Source organism: Telopea speciosissima, chromosome 2 (assembly GCF_018873765.1).
Source record: "Telopea speciosissima isolate NSW1024214 ecotype Mountain lineage chromosome 2, Tspe_v1, whole genome shotgun sequence".
Taxonomy (NCBI): Eukaryota; Viridiplantae; Streptophyta; class Magnoliopsida; order Proteales; family Proteaceae; genus Telopea; species Telopea speciosissima.
This window is the reverse complement of record NC_057917.1, coordinates 8,281,166-8,302,533: the sequence shown is the minus strand read 5'-3', so window position 1 is coordinate 8,302,533 and position 21,368 is coordinate 8,281,166. Positions and strand designations below refer to the sequence as shown.

Genomic DNA, 21,368 nt, shown 5'->3' with positions numbered 1-21,368 from the left:
TTAAAAAAATATCACAGACTACCCTTACTTTATGTTTTTATTTCAACTTAGTCCACTCCGTTACGTGTGTGCCATTAAATCAATGTTAATTCTTTCATAATAGTGAAATTACCCATATCACAGGGTGAACTTTCCATAATGCCCTTAAGGGTAAAACCCCAAAACACTCTCTTCATCGTCTTCCTTGGTCTGAAGGCGGAAGAATCAAGAACAGGGAAAAGGAGCTTTTTGTGTTACCCAGTGAAGGAAACGAGTGGTTGAGTCAAAGATTATCTCTTTCTCTCAGTTCAAACATGCCTTCTAATATTGGATTACAGTCGTTTGAGCTCAGAGAAATGACGAGTCATCAACATCAGTATATGCCGGAAGAAGGGTATTTGGGAAAAGTTGTTGCAAATGATCTTCATCAAACACATACTCATCACTTCGAGCTCAAGAATTTAAAGTACTTGGTTCCTGCTCAGGAGCTCTTGAATGAGTTCCGTAATTTCAGAATATAACAGACAGATCAACTAAAGCTGAAGCCCTAGAAAACCAATCAATGGGAAGACGAAAATAGTTCTTGCAGGCAATCGCTTTACACCCCAGGCCTTCTTGAATTGTAGAAACGAAAAGCTAAATTGATTTCCATGCTTGAAGAGGTATTCTATTTGATTCCTTTTCATCTTATTTTTACTCCCAATTTCTCTGTTAGATGTTCTATTCATCTCTGTGGAAAGTTGGAAACTTGACCCTACTTTTACTTAGGTGGTTGATTGATTGGGTCTCAAGACTTGATTCTTGAACTAATTGAGCGACTGCGGGCCTTCACATTAATGCTCACGTCACGACAATTTGAGCATTTCATTAATTTTCTGAAGTTTCTATTATTTTTCTTTTCATGGAATCTCACTATAATACTGTATGTTTTCTTCCTTCAAATTCTGTTGCTTATGTGGATAGAAGATACAGGCAATACCGTGACCGGACGAAGAGTTGGGATTGTTGGACAAATAAAGGCAACCAAGAAAGCAATAGGGAAGAAAGACCCAATTGCACCAGGAACAATGGGTTCTAAATGGACATTTCAACTTTAGGTGCTAACGGTGCTTAACGTCAGGGGGAAGGTTGATAATTTGACAAGGTTTGATATGTTTGTGATATATTATATACTTATAGGGGTGTCCGTGAAATTAACCCATTCTTTTATAATGATGAAATTACCGTTACCACAAGGTAAACTTTCCACAATAGGTAAAACCCCAAATTACATACAGCACTATTCTTTCATCGTTTTCGTTGGGCACACCATAGGAGTACCTAATCAGCTAATCTGATCAAAGGGAGAGATCTGGAAAATTAATACGGAGCATGCTGATGATTTTATATCAGTTTCAGGCTACCAGTTGAGTGAGTGCTGCATATTGTTTAGGGATGATCTGCAATGCTTTGGAGCAGAAATGGAAAATCAAAACTTAAAGATCGATTAAACCCAGATGCGTTTAGGGTTTCTCTATAAGCCGTCGGATTTCTGGATCCAATGGTCAAAATAAATTGAATCTCAGCCGTTGATTTATATCGAATGATGCATATTCCTTGGCATGTCATTTTAGATGCCCTAACTTGCAAGTGGTGTTTTCTCTCACTTCCCCTGCGGCGGCGGAACTTTAATTTCTCGCTCATGTGGGATTTCGTAAAGAAAGAAGCCACACTCTTCCTCTTCCAGTCTTCCCCCTCTAAAACCCTAGTGTGAAAATCTGAGTTGATAGAAAGGAAAAGTTTCTGTGAGCTGGCGGTAAGAAGAATCCACCGATCAATGAGGGAGAACAGTGAGTCAAAAAAGACTGTATTTAAAAAATAAAAATAAGGAAAAAAGATTTCTGTCTGGGAGTGTACCCTACGCCAGCACTCTCATGAGTCTATCTCCCTCCTCCCCCATGTGAAAAGACATCTCTACCACCTTGTTTTAAGGAGGAGAAAGATAGGCTCATCACTCATAGGAGTGCTAGCGTAGACCACACTACCGTATAAAAAACTATTTCCCTAAAAATAAATAAAAAGAGAGAGAGTGTATGTGTGCGTGTGATACAATTGGAAGAATTCACCCTCATAAACCGGTCTACAAGGGGAGGAAACCCAATATCATATATGTCCACATCCCATCCCTTATGGGACCAATGTGGGACTATTGCACATAACATTACCCCACCCTTTAACGGCCGACGTCCTCGTCGGCCCACTCCGGATCAGGTAGCCCTTTCTAGGCGGCTCCACTCTGCTCCAGGACCCTTTCCCGACCGCAGGTAGCCCTTTCCTAGTGGCTCCCACTCTGGCACCAGGTCGCCCCTCCCAAGTAGCCAACCGCCAAGGACGGGTCAATGAAAGCACCAATTGATACGATTGGAAGAACTCACCCTCATAAACCGGTCTACAAGGGGAGGGAACCCAATATCATATATGCCCACATCCAATCCCTTATGGGACCAATGTGGGACTATTGCACATAACAGCGTATGTGTGACTAGGACATGGTTTTGCTTTACCCAAACCAAAAAAAAAAAAACCTAAGACATGATTTTAGTACAGTGTATCGGATCGGGTATCAACCATCTCAAAAACCGAAATGATATTTGGATTGATATTGAATGTATCGGTTCGTATTGGACAAGTTTACTGGATCTAATGGCAAGGCCTCTACTGGCTCATGGTTTCAAATATCAGGATTGTGTCTAAGGGGGTCAATCGGTTCGATTTCGGTTATTTGGTTCGATTTCAGTTTGGTGTTATTGTTATCTGGAACAGTATCGAGAACTAAATCGGTTCTAAAATTTGATAACCAAACCGAACTTGTTCAGTTTCGATTCGATTTCCGTCTTATTTGATTCCAAAATTAGGTTCTTACACGATTCGGTTATGATTATTCTAGTCAATCCATATACTATAATATTATATAGTATAGTATAATAATATTTTAAAATCTAATACTAACATTAGTAATATATACTATAATATATAAGTATTATAATATGTTAATATACTATAATATATTAGTATTATAATAAATAACATACTATAATATACTACAAATTATAACATATAAGTATTATAATGTGTTAATTCCATCAAAAAAACATTAGTAATATATACTATAACATGTATGTATTATAATGTGTTAATATACTATAATATAAATAACATACTATAATATACTACAAATCCAAATTCGGTTCGGTTTTGGTTTTGGAATTCGGTCCCTGTGATTGATCTGGAACCGAACTAAGAATTGAATCAGTTGTGAAATCTAATACTCATATCTATCTGAATTTTATTCGGTCCGGTTCAAGTTTCGGTTTTTTGTTCCAATTTTAATTTGAGACCCTTAATTGTATCTGCCTATTGGTATATTTGATTGATACCATATCTGCATAAAGATATGTGGTATTGTATTCGCCAATCGGTATACTTGGCTGATACCATATCGATATAACAAGCTATGATATGGGCAAAATTGTTCAAATACCAATTTTTTAAAGATAAATGAAGGCAGAATCATCAGATGTTGACCGATTCATATTGGTATTAGTATCAACTGAGAGAGATACTGATACCGATATTTAAAACCATGCCACTTGCAGTTTAGAGATACTTTTACAGAAGGCAAAAAATCTATTTGAGCAAGCAGCATAGGCTAAGCTAGTGCTCTTTATCCATATTTATCTTCTTTTTCAATGTGCTGTGTTTCCACTCCTTGTCCTAATATAAAAATGGGAGAGGGTTCTTTGAGCAAGCGGTACAAGGGGCACACCAATGAGGTGCGATAAAACCAATATCATACATAGGAGAGCAACAAGGTCATTTCATATGTGGATAGAGTGACACATTGCCACTGTAAAATCAAACCTCCCATGCCAAACCAATAGGAGCACAGGATGGGGTGTCACATGGTTTGTATAAAGTAACAGTGGACTTGCATATCAATTCAAGTACACCTGAATACTCCTCTGCATTCACCTGGTAGTCATAGATTTTCTGTATTGCCACTGACCAACTGTTAGACTGCAACTTAACATATGAGCAATGAAACTAGACCACATTCCAGTCTTATCTAACCAACCACACGGTGCAAAAAAACCCATCTAGATTGTAACAATCAGGCCATGCATTTAGCCCAGGATAGTAATAGCTCATCTAGGGTTGTTTAAGACCACCTAGCATTCAAAATATAGGGAAAATTGATTGACCCAATCAAAATTAGGTAACAAGTAATTGTAAATCTTAGCTTCCACCAAATTACTTGTGAGAAAAAGAACTCTATGGGGGATCCCCTCTATGACCGCCTCAGCCCCATGAAAGGTGGAAATACCCATCTTATTAATGCTTTTGCATGTGACATTGACCCAACGCACACAACGGCCACACTCTCCCATAGAGAACTCTCTCTCATTAATTTAGATTCTAAGGGTAAAACCACCATGTTTAGACCCACTATTGTTTGTTATGATTTGCGTATGTAAGAACATTTCTACTGCTCAATTTGTTTCGATGTAAAGTTTACACAAAATGGAAACATGTTACATGTTGAAAATTTTTCGAATGTTTGTTTTCAAGAGATAAAATGTAGAATAAAACATCATTGAAAAATCTGAAGCACTAACTCATCCTCAGAAATTGAGTCTCCCAATGTGGGTTCGAAGACAGGCTAACTGTAATGAGATTATTAAGCTACGTTTGGTAAATGTCTGAACAAAGAATGCCCGTTCTTGACTAGAAACGTTCTTTGACGTATTTGGTCTGGAACGACGTTCTGAGACCGAAAATGACTGTTTGGTAACAATCTCAAGAATGCCGTTCAGAATGAAAATGGTGTTTGGTATAATCTGTTCTTCTCTATTTGATATTAATTACACTAATACCATTTCCTTCTAAATTATACCCAAAAATACTTGTAAAATCATTTTCTCTCCTACCACCCTAGCATAAGTAATTATAAAAACATATCAAATTTCAAAAATACCATTAAAAATTGGGTTATTGTGTGGATCAATGTCATAACTGACTATGTTATGAACATTTGAATAAAAAGGGCTTTGGTGGATTCGAACCACCATCCCCTTGGAACATGCTTATGTTTCAAGTGCTCTACCAATTTGAGCTAAAGACTCATCAAATAGTATTCAATCAGTGGAGACAAAAGGGTATTTCAGCAGCTAAGATGAACCAGGGAAAGAAGCACTCAACAGATGAATGTCCCTTTGTTACTAAACCATTCATTTAAGTGGTCTGGATATATGGCTAATTAATGAGTAGAAATATCACCACCGACTGAAGTTTGAATTTTGAACAATCCAAAATAAAATCTCTTTGACAACCACAACCCAAATCCCAAAAAACACACACACACACACCTACCTCATCTTGATGACACTCAATGATGCCAAGAACCTTCTTTTCCATGGCATCTAGTGTTCGCAAAAGAAAGCAAAGTTTCAAGATCCATAACTCATTCCCATAAGCATCACAAGGACTACCACTGATGACAAAACCACTCATAAAAGTTCCACTCACTCAATGGATGATACAAGCATCAACCAAAATCCACCTAATTTGAACAGTGATCAGAATATGCAAGGAAAATCAGCATAAAAATTGCAGTTTGAAAAAATATAAATGTTAACAGACAAGAAATTATACTAAAAGCACAAATTCAGGTACAGCATTGCCTTCAGTTTTTAGGTCCAGAGACCAAGTGCATCCTCTTTCCTAAATTTTTCTTCCACAAAGAAAATAAGATGCATTTAGTTTTGGAAGCAGGGAAACAGTTCCTCTTGTCCAGGCAAAAGTTTTTCTGTTGAATATTGGCTTTAAAACAGCATTTAGGTACTCTAAAAGTTAAATAAAAAGGGAATAATTATAACAAGAACAATAGCCAATACAGCCATACACTCTCAGACAGGCATTCCATAGAGTTTGAGCAAGAAGTAGCAAGGGTTTCTTCACTGGAGGAGGTTCACACTAACAAGCACTTCCCAATCTAGGATACAAATGTTCTGGGAAATCAGAATTAAAGATCCATGGAAGGATTGCACATGAAAATTGAAGAATTAAATTAATTTTCATGAAGGAAAATCAGAATTGGTTCTCTACCATCTATAAATGTTCTGGGATTAATCACTGGCATTTCTGCAACAAACTGCCTGATTGCCCAACCAACTTATCAAGAAACCCTCTCACTTCAGTTTTCACTTTTCTTGAAACATTATAGCGTTTCTTCTGGAGTCCTGAATCTCTCGTATGTGAAAGTATTAACTTAATTCAACTCTACACAAAGAAAGGAGAACCGATTAAGGAAGTTTCATTTTTACCTTGTGAAGCGAAGTCCAATGGATAGTGAATTATAAAGTAGAGAAAGGGAATTGATGGAAGATTCATAACAGAGGATTGAATAGGATTTACTGGAAATACAGTGCAAAAATTAAATTTAGTTCTCTAATCCTCATATTGTTGTAGGGTACTTTAAAACTTCCCAACCAATGGAAAGGAGAAAACAATTACCTTGAAACTAAGCTCCTCTTCCACTATGTAGCGATGAAGAATGCTTTTGCAGCAAACAGGTAGGCAATGCTTGCACAACGACGATGAGACGATCTCCTCCAATTCAATACCTTAGGTTTCCACAACCCTAAAACCCTCACAAAGAGCAAAGAGAGCAAGAGTGAGTGAGGGTAGAAGGAGAAGACGGTGAGAGGCTGATTCAGGATATTAAAATCCAAATAAAAATCCAACACAAGCTAAACTACAGATCGATCTAGCAACAGTAAAATCCCTAAAGTCCATGCAAGGAAAATCAATTTTGCTCAAGAATCCCTAAAATCCATACCTTTTCAAAACCATAAAAAAAACTTCACAAAATACAGACGACCGAGAGAGAGAGAGAGAGAGAGAGAGAGAGAGAGAGATGCGAGAGAGGTTGTTCATAGCTTGAAGCCCTAGTGGAGTTGCAGGTTTTCGGTCGCCTCCTCTCCTCCTCTTCCCCTTCGTTTTTTCCCCAAGGATAGCTTTCCTTAAGAGTCGCGGGCTTTTGCTCGATAATGACGCGACTTGTCGTTCTTGTTCTTTACGTTCTTTGACGGAAAGATTCCGAACCGTCAAGCGAAACGTAAATTCATGTTTTTGTGTTTTCAAAGAACGGAAAAATAATTCTAAATGCCGTTCAGACATTTACCAAACGTAGCCTTAATATCAATTATGTTTCGTTCGTTGAGATTGTTTATAGAAAGAAAATCATTTTGTTCTTTTTTTTATTTGACAAATAACTAGTGGGTCTTTTCTTTTTCTTTTTCCCGGCAGATTATTCATAAAGATGCGTTCAAAAGTAAATTTCAGTAAATTGATCTCAATTGTCCTATGGCCAATTTCCAATGCTGATTAATTACTATCAACATCTAAAGTCCTGGTTTGGACACTGGATGGGTTGGAGATGAAGTGTCTGATCTCTGTACTCATAAAGCTGGACAATTGTATTGAGAAGAAAAGAAACTAAGTGATGTTGAAAAAGACCCTCAGAAGAAAAGCTTCAATCCAATTAAACCTTGTCCCAACTTATATGAGATAGACTACATGAATCCAGCTTTTATTTGTCAAACTCTTTCAAACACATAAAACATCAACAGTGTTGATGAATACATTCACATTGCCCTTTCCTAACAATTCGAACTACATGGTATCAGAGAAGGAAGGAAATGCCGTATGAACTCCACGTGCAAGGACAATGGGATCTTGGCCTGCACGAGCTTTTAGGTGAAACGATGGCAACCAACAAGAATTACCACTACCTAAGTGAAGCGACGGGTATTGGATGATGCATGAAAAAGTCTAGTCTACAGCAAACAAAAAAAAGGACATGGACGAAGATAATCAGATGGTTTCAAGTTTCCCCAAGAAAATGATATTGTAACCCTATAAGCAAGTGGCACAAACGTCGTGTTACAATATCAAGCAACAACAACAACCCAGCCTTATCCCAACTAAATGTTATGTTACAATATCAAGAAATCCCTAAAAACCCTTAAAATCATGCCAAGATCCCTTCTCACCTTCACCATCAAGGAAGTTAGTACCAGCCAATTCCGAGCTTCACCTTGAGATGGCTGAATAAAAGTGTAAGGTCAATCAGACAGCTTAAACAAATGTTAGAAATATACTGCTTACACTATGGGCACCCAGAAGTGCACAGATCACGCAGGTGTTTACTTTTGAGAAAAACAAATGTTACAAATACACCAAATTGTATACAAAGAAATTTTGGATGAATTGGTTACCTATTCTATGTTCATTATATGAACCAAATTTTGACCTGTTGATCCAGAAGATCCAGAATGTGCTTTCAAGAGTTATTCTCCATTTCTTCTTCAGTTCTGGACGATCATCCAAACATATTTTAGTTTCTGTTTTTTAAATATCTTAATGGAATCAACAATAAATAGTATCTTCCCATATCCCTCTCCGGCAATGTCATATACATCCTACAACTAGTCCAGCTTGGTAAAGTATTTTGGTCAAGTTGATAGACAAGGATGCTTTCTCTCTCTTGGATAGGGGCAAAAGGTGGTTTTCAGTTTCTTCAACAGAAAAACCCAGTACAAGACAGCTACATATGCTGTTTCTTCTATAGGCTCACTCCAATATTAAGATTTTGAAACAAAAACAACTTAATTGATCGAGTACATGTTTACACATGGAGTTCAAGTGAATAACAAAAAGATATGTATCAAATCAAGGGGGGGGGGGGGGGGAAAAAGGGACAGAATTACACCTTGATTATTATATAAGAGCAAAAGCTTAGTAGGACTATACAAAATGCATGCTCCAACTGCTATTTGAGACAATAAATTGATTTTCAATTACTTCCCTTTATTTATTCATTATCTAAATGAGTTTCACGGCTTATGGAGCTCAGACAAGCAGGAAAACATGAGCACTACAGCTACTAGTAGTACAAATGTGTTTTTTTTTTTGTTATATATAAATCATAACTATCTTAATTTTTGAGATCGTTGTTGGCGAAATCTCATAGGCATGGTTATGTAAGACTGGAATCAGAATTGGTCTAATCCCAGTCAGGATCAAACAAAAAACAACACCTCCAATAAACAAGAAATCATATGAGGGAACCAAGAGAACAATGAGAACAATGAGAACTCAAATGAGGGAACAATTTCCTTGGTTGAGATAACAAATAAAAAACCCACAAATTTGTAACCTGTTGAAGCAACAATGATCTTGATGTAGTAATCTTCAAGCAATCGATGTGACAATCAGTTGAAAGAAATCCCAGCAGGTTGTAACACTCTTGAGTACGATTTTAACAAAATTAGGGTTTGGATTCAAGAACCGATGGTAGGGGATGGAGGAATGGAATGGGCATCTCACCCTAGGCCTCTCACCTATCCTATCTCAAGATTTCAACATTGCATAAACAACTTTTCTATTCATTCAAATTCGTGTACACTGCTGGCCTTCCTTACAAACTTACATAGAAGACTCAAAAATAGACTCAAACACTAAAAAAGAAAGGCCTAACTCAGTCCTTAACTAATTAAGTATCCTAAATTGACTATGGAAGTGAAATAATATAGGAAACAGACTCAAAATAGGACTCTAACAAAACTATTAAAATAAATACCATTTTCCTACACTCTACCCATATTTTAGAATTATTAAATTGACTAATTATAAAGTAAACCCATGGGATCAAAAGCTCAACATCATATATAACCCAACCCAAGGCTTGTCTCCACTAAAATAAGCCCTCTAAAAGACTTGTCTACATCAATTTTCCCCTACTTGAAAAAAATTCAACCTCGAATTTTGCAAAATGGAGGAATCAACTTTGTGTGGTGAACATCTATCTTCAAACCATAACAGTACTCAGGCAGCTCGTGGATGTTAGGAATGTAGTCTTCAAGGCATGGTACTTTCTCTTCAAAAAAACTCTAGTGGCATGACAAACTCTATGTGCTCGACTTCAAAATCAGCAGTCATGTCCATGGGGTATTCTACAATTGTGTCTTCAACCTTCTTTGCTTCAAACTCTAACTCTTTAAATTCTTCTTTGTCGCTCACAGTCTACTCAATGATTTCTTCAACCACCTCGTCAACTGTAGTACCAAATTCCACATTTTCCATTACCTCAACCTTACTTGCTTCAAATTCTTCAATGTAAACCTCGACATTTGAAACATCAAGGACTGACTCTTCCTTGACGACAAAATTTATGGAACTTCAACATTAATCTCATAAATGTCATTGTTATCATCCAGAGTATCTTCAACATTATCCTCAACTTCATGTTCTGGTTCTTTGATTGGGGTTTCTTCTATTGTTCTCTTCCATCTTCAAAACTTCAACGATTGCCACGGTAGCATCCGTTGGAGGTGGAGGGCGGTGGGAACCAAATGTGGCTTTAAACGCTTACTTAAAAGAGGCCCTTGGGTCTTTTAGTTGCTTCAAGCTCTCTTTAAGTGTAAGTACCTTATGGTGGTAATCTTGTTGAAGGGAGAGTTTTCTTCGCATGAATTCTGGTTGGTACTTGTTCTTCAACTCATGCTTCATCTCTTCCCAAGTCCTAGGTTCACGTTTTCTTACTCTTAGCCTCTCTTCATGGGATTTCCATCATTGTTTAGCATAAGCAGCCAACTAGAAGTAGACAAACCTAAGCTTTTGTGCCTCTGTCGAGAATCCAACCAATCAAGGAATAGGAATGGATCCCTTTGTCCAGCAAAGAAAGAAATTCTGGATTCATCTTCCTTGTATTAACATTAACCTTAGGAGGTGATAGGCTAAAACCATAATAGTTATAAATCCCAGGCAATATCAAACAGAAAACCTTCCAATAAACAAGAAATCATATAAGAGAATCAAGAGAACAATGGGAACTCAAATGAGGGAACAATTTCCTTGGTTGAAGTAACAAATAAAAAACCCACAAATTTGTTACCTGTTGAAGCAACGATGATCTTGTTGTGGTAATCTTCAAGAACCCGATGAGACAATTAGTTGAAAGCATGGTTATCAAGGCATCCAAGCTCCTTGGTCGCCTTGGGCGTCTTTCTGCCTTGTTGGTGTTGCCTTTCTTTTTGGACCCTCTCCAACGGCATGGTCGCCTTGCCACCTTGATAACTATGGTTGAAAGAAATCCCAGCAGCTTGTAGATAGTATATGCGATACAATATATAGTAATAATAGTAGGTAATACCCTCCACAGTACCCCAATTCAGCATGTACGTACAACATAATATATGGTATTAAAAGCAGGCAAATACCCTCCATAGAACCCCATTTCAGCAAACACATATCATGTAGTATGTGTAAATAGCGGTGGGTCATACCCTCCACAATATCCCGTTTCAGTAACCATACATAGTATATTACACATGTATATTACATGATATTAACATGGGATCAATACACTTATTAGAACATAAATTCTTTAATATGTATTTATCACAGTACATAGTATAATCTGGAATCAATACATTTAACAGAACATATATTCCTTAAGATGTATTCATCACACTACATAATATAACATGGAATCAATACACTTAACAGAATTCCAGCATACGTATTACATGATTTTTTGTGCCGTTTCTGAAAAAATCCGTGATTTTCTTCCCCAGCATGGAATCAACATTATTGTAAAGAAAATAAAAGTAATAGAAATCTAAAATAAAATTTTATGTTTTTTTAGATGAAAAGAAATCTAAACTAATTTTGTTTTAATAATTATCTGTATAATCCTAATTTTGAAACTGCTTTTAAACAATGGGTAAAATCATCCTTACCGAAAAAACAGAAACAATGGGGGAAAAGAACGGTACTTGACCGCCGCATGGCTCCTACGCCTAGGCACAGAAATACTCCAAAAGTACTGCTTGCCTTGGTGGAAAGGCGGAAATCCCGCCCAATGCAATGGTTGCGCATGCTCTCCCATTAGTCAATGTGCATGCATACTCTAGAGACCCAAGGAAGCAATTTATAAAATTAGATCCCGATCGATCGAAGTACTTCTATGTAGCACAAAACAAATGATTGAGATGTATCGTTGAAGAGGTCATCAATCGGAGTATCCCTCCTTAGTTTGACTCTTTTAGGCCTTTGGTCATTCAGGGGTTTACATGACACCGGATTTAGTAGGAATTCAATCATTTCCCCCCACCAACTAACCTCGCTTTGCAATTTGATTTCCAACCCCCTACTTATTTGCTGGCAATTAGGATAAAAGCTCTCGATGGGAGAGTGTACCACCCAGCCCACAAATAGTGGGGAAAAATGATCCTCCGCCCCATGAAAGGCGGAAATCTGCCTCCTATGATGCTAATGCATGTGCTCTCATTAGCCCATGTGTGCGGTCAGGGACCATGCTTCCTGCCTCCCATAGAGAACGTTGACCCATATAAGTATTACATTTTACTATATTTAATGGGAAAAAGAACGCTAACCGGTCGAGTGGTTCTTGTGCTCAAACATAAGACCACACGAAATTCCCACTCTCCCCCTCCCCCAAAATGAACTAAAAAATCTCATTCAGTCAAATGTTCCTGCTCGAGCTCTTATTGACCCCACGCTAGTGCAGGTGCCAGACAATGATTGTTTGCCTATTTAAGAGTCAAACTTATCAAATTTGAAATACTAAGAGGGTATATTGACAAATGGTACAAAGGAATATACCAATGAGAATCGATGAAATTGTTTTCGTATATAAGGGCAAATAGTTCATTTCATGTGAGAAGGAGATAACTCAAGAGAGTGCCAATGTCCTCTTCCTGGTGAACCATTTTACCAGGGGTTAAAAACTCTCAAGGGATAGAGTTTTATATTTGGGAGTGTGGCCCTTACGCCAATGGGAAGCCAATAGGAGCACATGCATAACAATCAACAAGGGCGAAATTTCCACCTTTCATGAGGGGCAGGGTGATCAATTTGTAATTTCTACCAAAAAAAAAAAGGGTGACCAATTTGTAATGGATGTATGTCTAGGCCATAGTTACTAAAAGCGATAACGACAAAAAACAGAAAAAATAATAATTTGTAAACAGACATAGTTACTACAAGTGAGAACGACAAAAAATGGAAAAAAATAAATAAATTTTGTAGACAGACATTTAAATAAAACAAACAAAAAATAGAGCAGTAAAAAGCAGAAAATAGACGATATAGGTTTTAAACGTCTACATTTCAAAAGTAACAAAATGACATTATTTTCATATAAATTTATGAATTTTTACTTGAATACCTGCTTCTAATGTTCAAAACAACTTTAATACTCATAATTAATCCATATATATTCTACAATTCTTTGTATGTTCCAAGACTTGTCATCTTATATAAACCCAATTCATACACTATAATGTTCAATTCTTGTTGAGCAACGTGGTTTGGCTATGGTGTTGCTCATTGTGGTCAACACAGTCAACACACTCATTGAGTGATGCATGTTCAGTTGGACTTGAGAGCCATCGTTTTAGAAACCCTTTTCAGTAGATGCATCGGTTTGTAGTTCAATTTCAGGGTGTATGTGTTGACATTGAGGTGAAGGTGATATCATGAGAGATGTAGCCCTTCAAGTCATTTTTACATCGATGAAAAAATCAAGTTGGAGTTTGGTTGAGATGGATATGGTTAGTGAAGCGAGTTAGTGCGGGTGATAAGCAATTCGATATAAAAAAAAGGTGAAAAACAAAAACAGAAACACATTTTAAATGAAGTAGGGGGGCGAGTTGCCATTTTTTACCATAGGTTTAAGAAACAAACGAGAATACGTGTATAAAATGGATAAAAACGATAACACCGTTTTAACAACTGTTTTTTGCTAATTAAGGTCTAGGCACAGGAGCCACGCTTCTAGACAAGAAACTTTCTTCCAACTTGGAATTAGGATTTAGAATCCATCGGTTCTGTTTGATTTGCAAAGGGAGTGGGAAAGGGAGGGGAAGTGAAGGGAATTTTTTCCATTTTGAGTTATTTAGTTGTAAAGAAAATGAAGTGAAATTAATGTAACAAAGAAGAGATGGAACCCCCAGCTATAGAATACAAAGCTTCTCAGCCTAGGCAAAAACAAGCAGAGGCACAATAAATTGAATTGTTGACCATTAAGGAACACTTCGAATCTGCACCTCCAATATGAACGGCCAAGAAAACTTCTACATAGTTCCAGCTGAAGGAGAATATCTTTTGAAACCCCCGTACTGGAAATCGCTGGTGCAAACAGTTTCTCCCAATTTGACCAGTCACTTTTCTCTGCAAGTGATTTTATTTTTCTTCATTCTACCCAAAAAAAAAAAAATTATTTTTCTTCCCAAACCATTGTTACATCTACCAATAAGTGGAGATTTATTAAGTTGGGCGCACCATCATTGTTATTAGGGTAAATGACATGTCACCCATGCTTCGAGCATAGAAGAGAACTAAGCAATGTGCGAGGTTGAGTCTCTCGGGTTTTGATTTTACTTTACATTCTGGCCGGGAAATAATAAGGTGAACGTTACCTTACATGTGAAATTTACTTTTCATGTAAATTATATTTCCCAAACAACCAATATTATTTCTCTGAGAAATAAAAATGAAATTTTACATTACCCTTACAATCAAACGAAGCCATCAACATAGATTAGTAATCAGTAAAAATTGGCACAAACAAAGGGATCCCTGAACCCTAAACCCTAAACCCTAAATCAGGATCAATCTTTAAATTTTCTTATCCAAATAGGCCGATTCAATACTATGATTTTTCCATACAAATAAATGTCTTAGAAATTATACTTTCTCCGGGACCATGGCTACTACCCTCAAACATAGGATAGGGTAAAATGATCACCCCACTTTCATGAAAGGAGAAAATCCTGTCTCTATTGATGTTTGTGGGTATGCTCCCATTGGCTTTTGGATAAAGAATTTTCCCAAATGTTTTTTTATTTTAATAATTTATAATTAAATTTCTTATATTTAAGAGAAAAAATGTTTTGCCCAGTAAACGATAACCATTACTTGACCATTGTCAACCGTTTGATGTGTATCATACGGTGATATTAACAAGTAATTTGATTTCTTGTTCTCCAAGAATAGCTTTAAAGTCTTTATATTAAAAAAAAAAAAGCTTTAAAGGTAAGACCCCGAGTAGAGTCTTTTGTGATGGCAGCTGCGTTGGATCCCACCACCTTTTTGGTTACCATCATAAGGTGGGACCGTTCGAAGATCATCTTCTCATCCTAACGGTTTCCGTTTCACTCCCAAGTTCTATTTCTATAAATATATTTTTTCTAATTTAAAATAAATAATTGACCAATGCGATAAATTAGATTTTGTTTTTAAAAATAAAGTAAAATAGTTTATTAAGGATGATGTTTGGCTTCGAACCGATAACCAAATTTTTTTCCCCCTGAACCGAACTAATTAGACATATTAAACTGATTAAAAAAACTGTTAATCCTGGCATTATATACGTTTTCTATTGTTTTTAGTCGATTTATACTTTATAAATTAATTTATTTTTATTTCTTAAGTTATAGCTGGAATTTAAAGGCATTATGGTTCAAAATTAGACCCAAAATTGGAATTCGAATTGACAATAAAACCGTAATTGAAACCAGAGTAATTATTTAATTGGATCCGTTTAAAACTATTTAAGCAGAATAATTTATTAAATAATTTCTATTTAAGATATTGAAACTGTTTAATTAACGATTTGGTTCTGAATTTTAACTTTTTCATATATTGAATCGATTTCGAACTAAACCGGTTAATTGGACCGAACCGAGAAACAACCTTTGAGTCATTTTCTATGTTTGGACTCGTCGATGTGTGGCGGTGACGGATGCTGGCAATTGACTTGGCATGAAACATGGAAACACGGGCAGTGTTTTAGGTGGACTGTAGTTGTCATTTAAATTTATTAGAAGGGTATTTACGTCAAATAAGAAAGCGAAAATAGTGGAATCTAGGTGGAAACCCTAAGTCCTCACGCTTCTCTCCACTATAAAGAGTGAGAGAATGAGAGGAAGGCCGTAGTATTCTCAAAACCCTAGCTCTTCTGCTTCTTGGCATTCTGTCTTTACGAGAGGCTAATCTGAGAAGAGATTCAAGGTTAGTCTGTATTTCTTGATGTCGTTTCATTGATAGATAATTGGTAATCGGTGTTTGTGTTTATGCCGTTCTTATCTGGTGCGTTTAATTTATAGTTTCTTTGTTTCCATGCTCTGTTTCAAGATTATTTGATCGTTAGGCGAAGCTTTTAGTGTTGTTTTTTCGTTCATTGAGCTACCTTGGTTGCGAATCTAGCTCTTTTCAGTTTTGATGGTTGTTAGTCGAAGGTCTGTGTATTTTTTGTTCATAGAGCTAACTTGGTTCCGAATCTAGCTCTTTTCAGTTTTGATGGTTGAATGTTTTTTTTTTATTTGTTTTATTTGGTTGATGTTTGAGACAGATCTAATCGGTCTTCGTTTTATTGATAAGGAATCTAACATATTTTTTTTAAATGATTTAGATCGGAAATTTCCTGCTTCATCCACCATGTACTTCTGCTAGTTTTTTATATTTCTTGTTAGTTACCAGTTTTTTTAATCTAATCTGTTCATCTGTTTTGGCATGCGATTTCTGATTGCATTTTACTCTTAATCTTTTGTTGTTTGGGCAATCAGAATTTTTTTGTGAGGTTATTATCTCATAGATTTAGTCTTTTATAGTTCTTTTCTCTTCCTCTCTGTGTATCTGCATGGATAATATGAAACCTCTGTTTTTCAGGTCCTTGATCGCGGTCCATTTAGTTCATGTGTGTAGTGTTTAAATATTTTTCGTAAATGTTCTGCTATTTTTATTTTCGATCTGGTGAATTTCCCTATTTGATGTCTCTCATGAGTATGGTTCAGTCTTTTTGAGTAACTTCTTTTATGAATGTTACAATGACCATGTTTTTATCAAATTTTGTGTTACTGAAAATTTTGATTATTCTTGTTGATCGTTTCTGAAATCTTTGTTCCTGCAGTTAATCCCAATCTAGAAATCTACAATGGGTAAGGAAAAGGTTCACATCAACATTGTGGTCATTGGCCACGTCGACTCTGGAAAGTCGACCACCACCGGTCATTTGATCTACAAGCTTGGAGGAATTGACAAGCGTGTGATCGAGAGGTTCGAGAAGGAAGCTGCTGAGATGAACAAGAGGTCATTCAAGTACGCCTGGGTGCTTGACAAACTGAAGGCCGAGCGTGAACGTGGTATCACCATCGACATTGCCTTGTGGAAGTTCGAAACCACTAAATACTACTGCACTGTGATTGATGCTCCTGGCCATCGTGACTTCATCAAGAACATGATCACAGGTACCTCACAGGCTGACTGTGCCGTCCTTATCATCGATTCCACCACTGGTGGTTTTGAAGCTGGTATCTCCAAGGACGGTCAGACCCGTGAGCATGCCTTGCTTGCTTTCACCCTTGGTGTCAGGCAGATGATCTGTTGCTGTAATAAGGTGAAATATTCCTCCATTATCCCCATCTGTATTCTGAACAATTTGTCTTTTAAATAATAGGGATTCTTACCATGTTTGCTCTTTTGTTGTTTCCTCGTGTTGCACAGATGGATGCTACCACGCCGAAATACTCGAAGGCGAGGTACGATGAAATTGTGAAGGAAGTGTCTTCCTACCTGAAGAAGGTTGGTTACAACCCTGACAAAATCCCCTTCGTTCCCATCTCTGGATTTGAGGGAGACAACATGATTGAGAGATCCACCAACCTCGACTGGTACAAGGGTCCGACTCTCCTTGATGCTCTTGACTTGATCTCTGAGCCCAAGAGGCCCTCAGACAAGCCCCTCCGTCTCCCACTTCAGGATGTCTACAAGATCGGTGGTATTGGTACTGTGCCCGTCGGTCGTGTGGAGACTGGAGTAATCAAGCCCGGTATGGTTGTGACCTTCGGTCCCACTGGACTGACTACTGAAGTCAAGTCTGTTGAGATGCACCACGAGGCTCTTCTGGAAGCTCTCCCTGGTGACAACGTTGGTTTCAATGTTAAGAATGTTGCAGTGAAAGATCTCAAGCGTGGTTTTGTTGCTTCGGACTCTAAGAACGACCCAGCCAGGGAGGCAGCCAACTTCACCGCACAGGTCATCATCATGAACCACCCAGGCCAGATTGGAAATGGATATGCCCCTGTTCTTGATTGCCACACCTCTCACATTGCTGTCAAGTTTGCTGAGATCCTCACCAAGATTGACAGGCGATCTGGTAAGGAGATTGAGAAGGAACCCAAGTTCCTGAAGAACGGTGACGCCGGTTTCGTGAAGATGATTGCTACCAAGCCTATGGTCGTGGAAACCTTCTCTGAGTACCCACCACTTGGGCGTTTTGCTGTGAGGGACATGCGTCAAACCGTTGCTGTTGGTGTGATCAAGAGCGTGGAGAAGAAGGATCCCAGTGGTGCAAAGGTCACCAAGTCAGCTGCCAAGAAGAAGTGAACCGTGCGGTCTGAGCTTAGGCTACCTCTGGTGGTTGCCCAAGCTGAAATTAATATTTACAGTTTTAAAGACTTGGTATTATTTAGTAATGTTGTCTTCCGTTGTATGTTCTGTCAGTCTTTTGGTTACAATGTCTTGCCTACTCCTTCGAGTACCTATTCCCAGAATTGGGTTCTTGACAGGCGGTGGCGGGAGATTGTTTTTGGGTTTTGATTGTGTTGAGCTTTTAAATCTCCCTTTCAGTTTTTTTTCTTTCTGAATTATGTGAAACTATTCCCTATCAGGAGTTTTATTATGTTTTGTTCTCCTGTTCTCTTTATGACTGGTTTTTATTCAATATTAAGTCCGTTTATAATATAGATCTTTTTCTTAAGATTTGGAATGTGGTTGAAGATTTATCTATGATTTATGGTTTGTGTAATTAACTTGTGAATTGAAATCTTGTTTTTGTTGATGATTTGCGGAAACAAAATCGGTCATTTCGGTGCCAAGAATTTTCTTTTGACAAAAGGGATATTGATCTCTAATTTTCTGGTAACCAGAAAATTGCAACTAAATTCCATGGAAGGATATACTTGAAATTCTGAGCCTTCAAACATCCAAATTTAGTTATTTGCACATTTGACCTTGAGAAGAAAATTAAAGTAAACTTTAAAAATACTCTTTATTTCACTTACCGTACCATCCTCTCAATCTCGGCTACTGATCTATTAGGAAAAGTCTCCAAAAACTCGACCTTGTGTCACTGCTTTAACCTGCAAAACTTAGGCACATACAATCCCATTCGATGTGGATATATATTTGCATTCACGGTCGATCCCTTCTAGAAATAATCTTTTGGTTTGTTTGAAAAAAATACTAATTTGAAAAGAAGAAAAGGAGAGGACTAAAAACGGTTGCCACGTCTAGATCGATGGGGATAGAGGAGAACAGAGATCAGTTTTAAGTTTATTCCTTTTCGTTGTATCGGATTGGTCCGGTTTTTTTTTTTTTTTTTTTTCTTCCCTTTCCATTGGGGTATTTCAGGGAGTTCACTTTTCTTTTCTTTCTTAAACTTAAGTAAATCTTTTCGAATTTAAAACAACTATAAAATCTACTTATTTTTAATCTAGGAAATTTCCCCCTAATAGAGACATTCTATATGATCATATGCTCGTTTTATTGGACGGTGCACAACATAGGGCATAGGTTAGAAATGACAATTTTTTTTCTATTTCTAGTTAACCTGAATTTTATGGGGAATTTTTGGACTCCACAAATTTCTCCAAACAAAGCTTTTGGAGAAGGTTGGCTCTTGCAGATAGATTCTCCAACTCGATAAGACTGCTCCTCTTAGAGTTGGGATCCAACAGTTATTTTGGCAATCTTCAGTACTTCGGACTATCTGGAGAATGGCGGTCGGCAACCTCAAGATGCAAAAATAAGTACTTCATCTTTGTGACATACCTCTGCCCGGGTAAGGAGATGAGGTTTGAGACCCAAAAATTTGCACAGTTGTCTGGTCTCGATAGGTCGTGACAATGTTATCTATGCATCCTCCCATATTTTAGCTGACCTATCTTTCCTGTCTTTCAGTATATTATGCCGAACTCATGATGGTTGAGCATCCAATTCAGATTTTTTTTTTTTTTTTTTTTCTCTTTTAATAGTATTCTCTTCTAAGGGGGAAGAAGGAAGATGAGAACTAAGAGGCTCGAACCTATTAGGATTTTTTTTTTATTTTTTTTGGGGGGGGGGGGTGGTGGTTACACACTACTCTCTATCAATTGCGCTAGGCAGTTGTTCTTACCCGGACCAGTTTTATCACCACTGGAGAAGTAGATATTCCATAACATCATTGCCTTGATAACTTCGGATTATTCAAGGTTTAAGGCGTAATGCTTTGCTTTCAAAATAATTCAAACAATCGTCAACAAAACAAGAGTGGCTCATCCAAAGACTCCTCTTTTGACTTTAATTCTCTGGAATGAGCCTGAGTAAATCACATCTAAAATAAGAGAGAAACCATTTCGTTCATAGAATGAATAAAGTGGGTGATAGTGGATCGCCTTGCCGTAGTCCATTGATTAAAAAACCGGTAAGATATTGTAGATACACATTGCTTGAGAAGCTACATCCATTAATCACATTCAACGCGCAACAATAGTTCTTCTAAGAATAACCACTTAATGTGATCATTCGCTTTTCTAATATCCAATTGTCTTTATAATTACATTCTCATAGATACTTCTTCCTTCCATAAAGGCATTATGTTTTGAAGCAATGATGTGATAAAAGAATTTTTTTAACCTTCGGGAGATTACTTTTACAAAAATTCCTTAAGTTGAATTACAAAGGCCAATTGTCTTTATAATTACATTCTCATAGATACTTCTTCCTTCCACAAAGGCATTATGTTTTGAAGCAATGATGTGATAAAAGATTTTTTTTAACCTTCGGGAGATTACTTTTACAAAAATTCCATTAGTTGAATTACAAAGGCTGATGGACCTATATTGGTCAACAGATTCAGCTGAGATGTCTTTTGGGATGAGAAGGATATGGGTTTGAGGAAAACAGATCTAAAAAATGATTTCATAGCCGAACATACATCTGGTCCTACCATATCCCAATATGTCTGAAGAAAATAAGGAACATACCATCCAGTCCTGGGGCCTTTTAGAGGTTTCATGCTGAAGCTAACTTCCTTTTCCTCATCATCTGATATAATGTAGAGCTTGCTCAAGCTGATGCAACCCCTCTGAGCTATACAATGTTTGGAAATTGTTTGAGGATCTCGATGTCTATCTCTGCTACATCCATTTCTTGCCTCATTCATAGAATTTCAATTATACTTTTTCATTTTGATGAAAAAGTACTCGAATGCTGAGATTTAA

At 37.2% G+C, this 21,368-nt stretch overlaps 1 protein-coding gene and 1 long non-coding RNA gene across 2 annotated transcripts; both read left to right on the top strand.

The window, feature by feature from the left end:
* Positions 1-581: 581 nt before the first annotated feature.
* Positions 582-11,702, top strand: LOC122652609. Its single transcript, XR_006331620.1, has 3 exons — positions 582-689; positions 11,598-11,602; positions 11,692-11,702. It is a non-coding gene; the product is annotated as an uncharacterized LOC122652609 (long non-coding RNA).
* A 5,315-nt stretch (positions 11,703-17,017) lies between these two features.
* On the top strand, positions 17,018-18,811 carry LOC122649839 (elongation factor 1-alpha-like). Its single transcript, XM_043843086.1, has 2 exons — positions 17,018-17,503; positions 17,611-18,811. The coding sequence occupies exons 1-2, from the start codon at positions 17,042-17,044 to the stop codon at positions 18,490-18,492; spliced, it is 1,344 nt and encodes a 447-aa protein (XP_043699021.1). The 5' UTR covers positions 17,018-17,041; the 3' UTR covers positions 18,493-18,811.
* Positions 18,812-21,368: the final 2,557 nt, after the last annotated feature.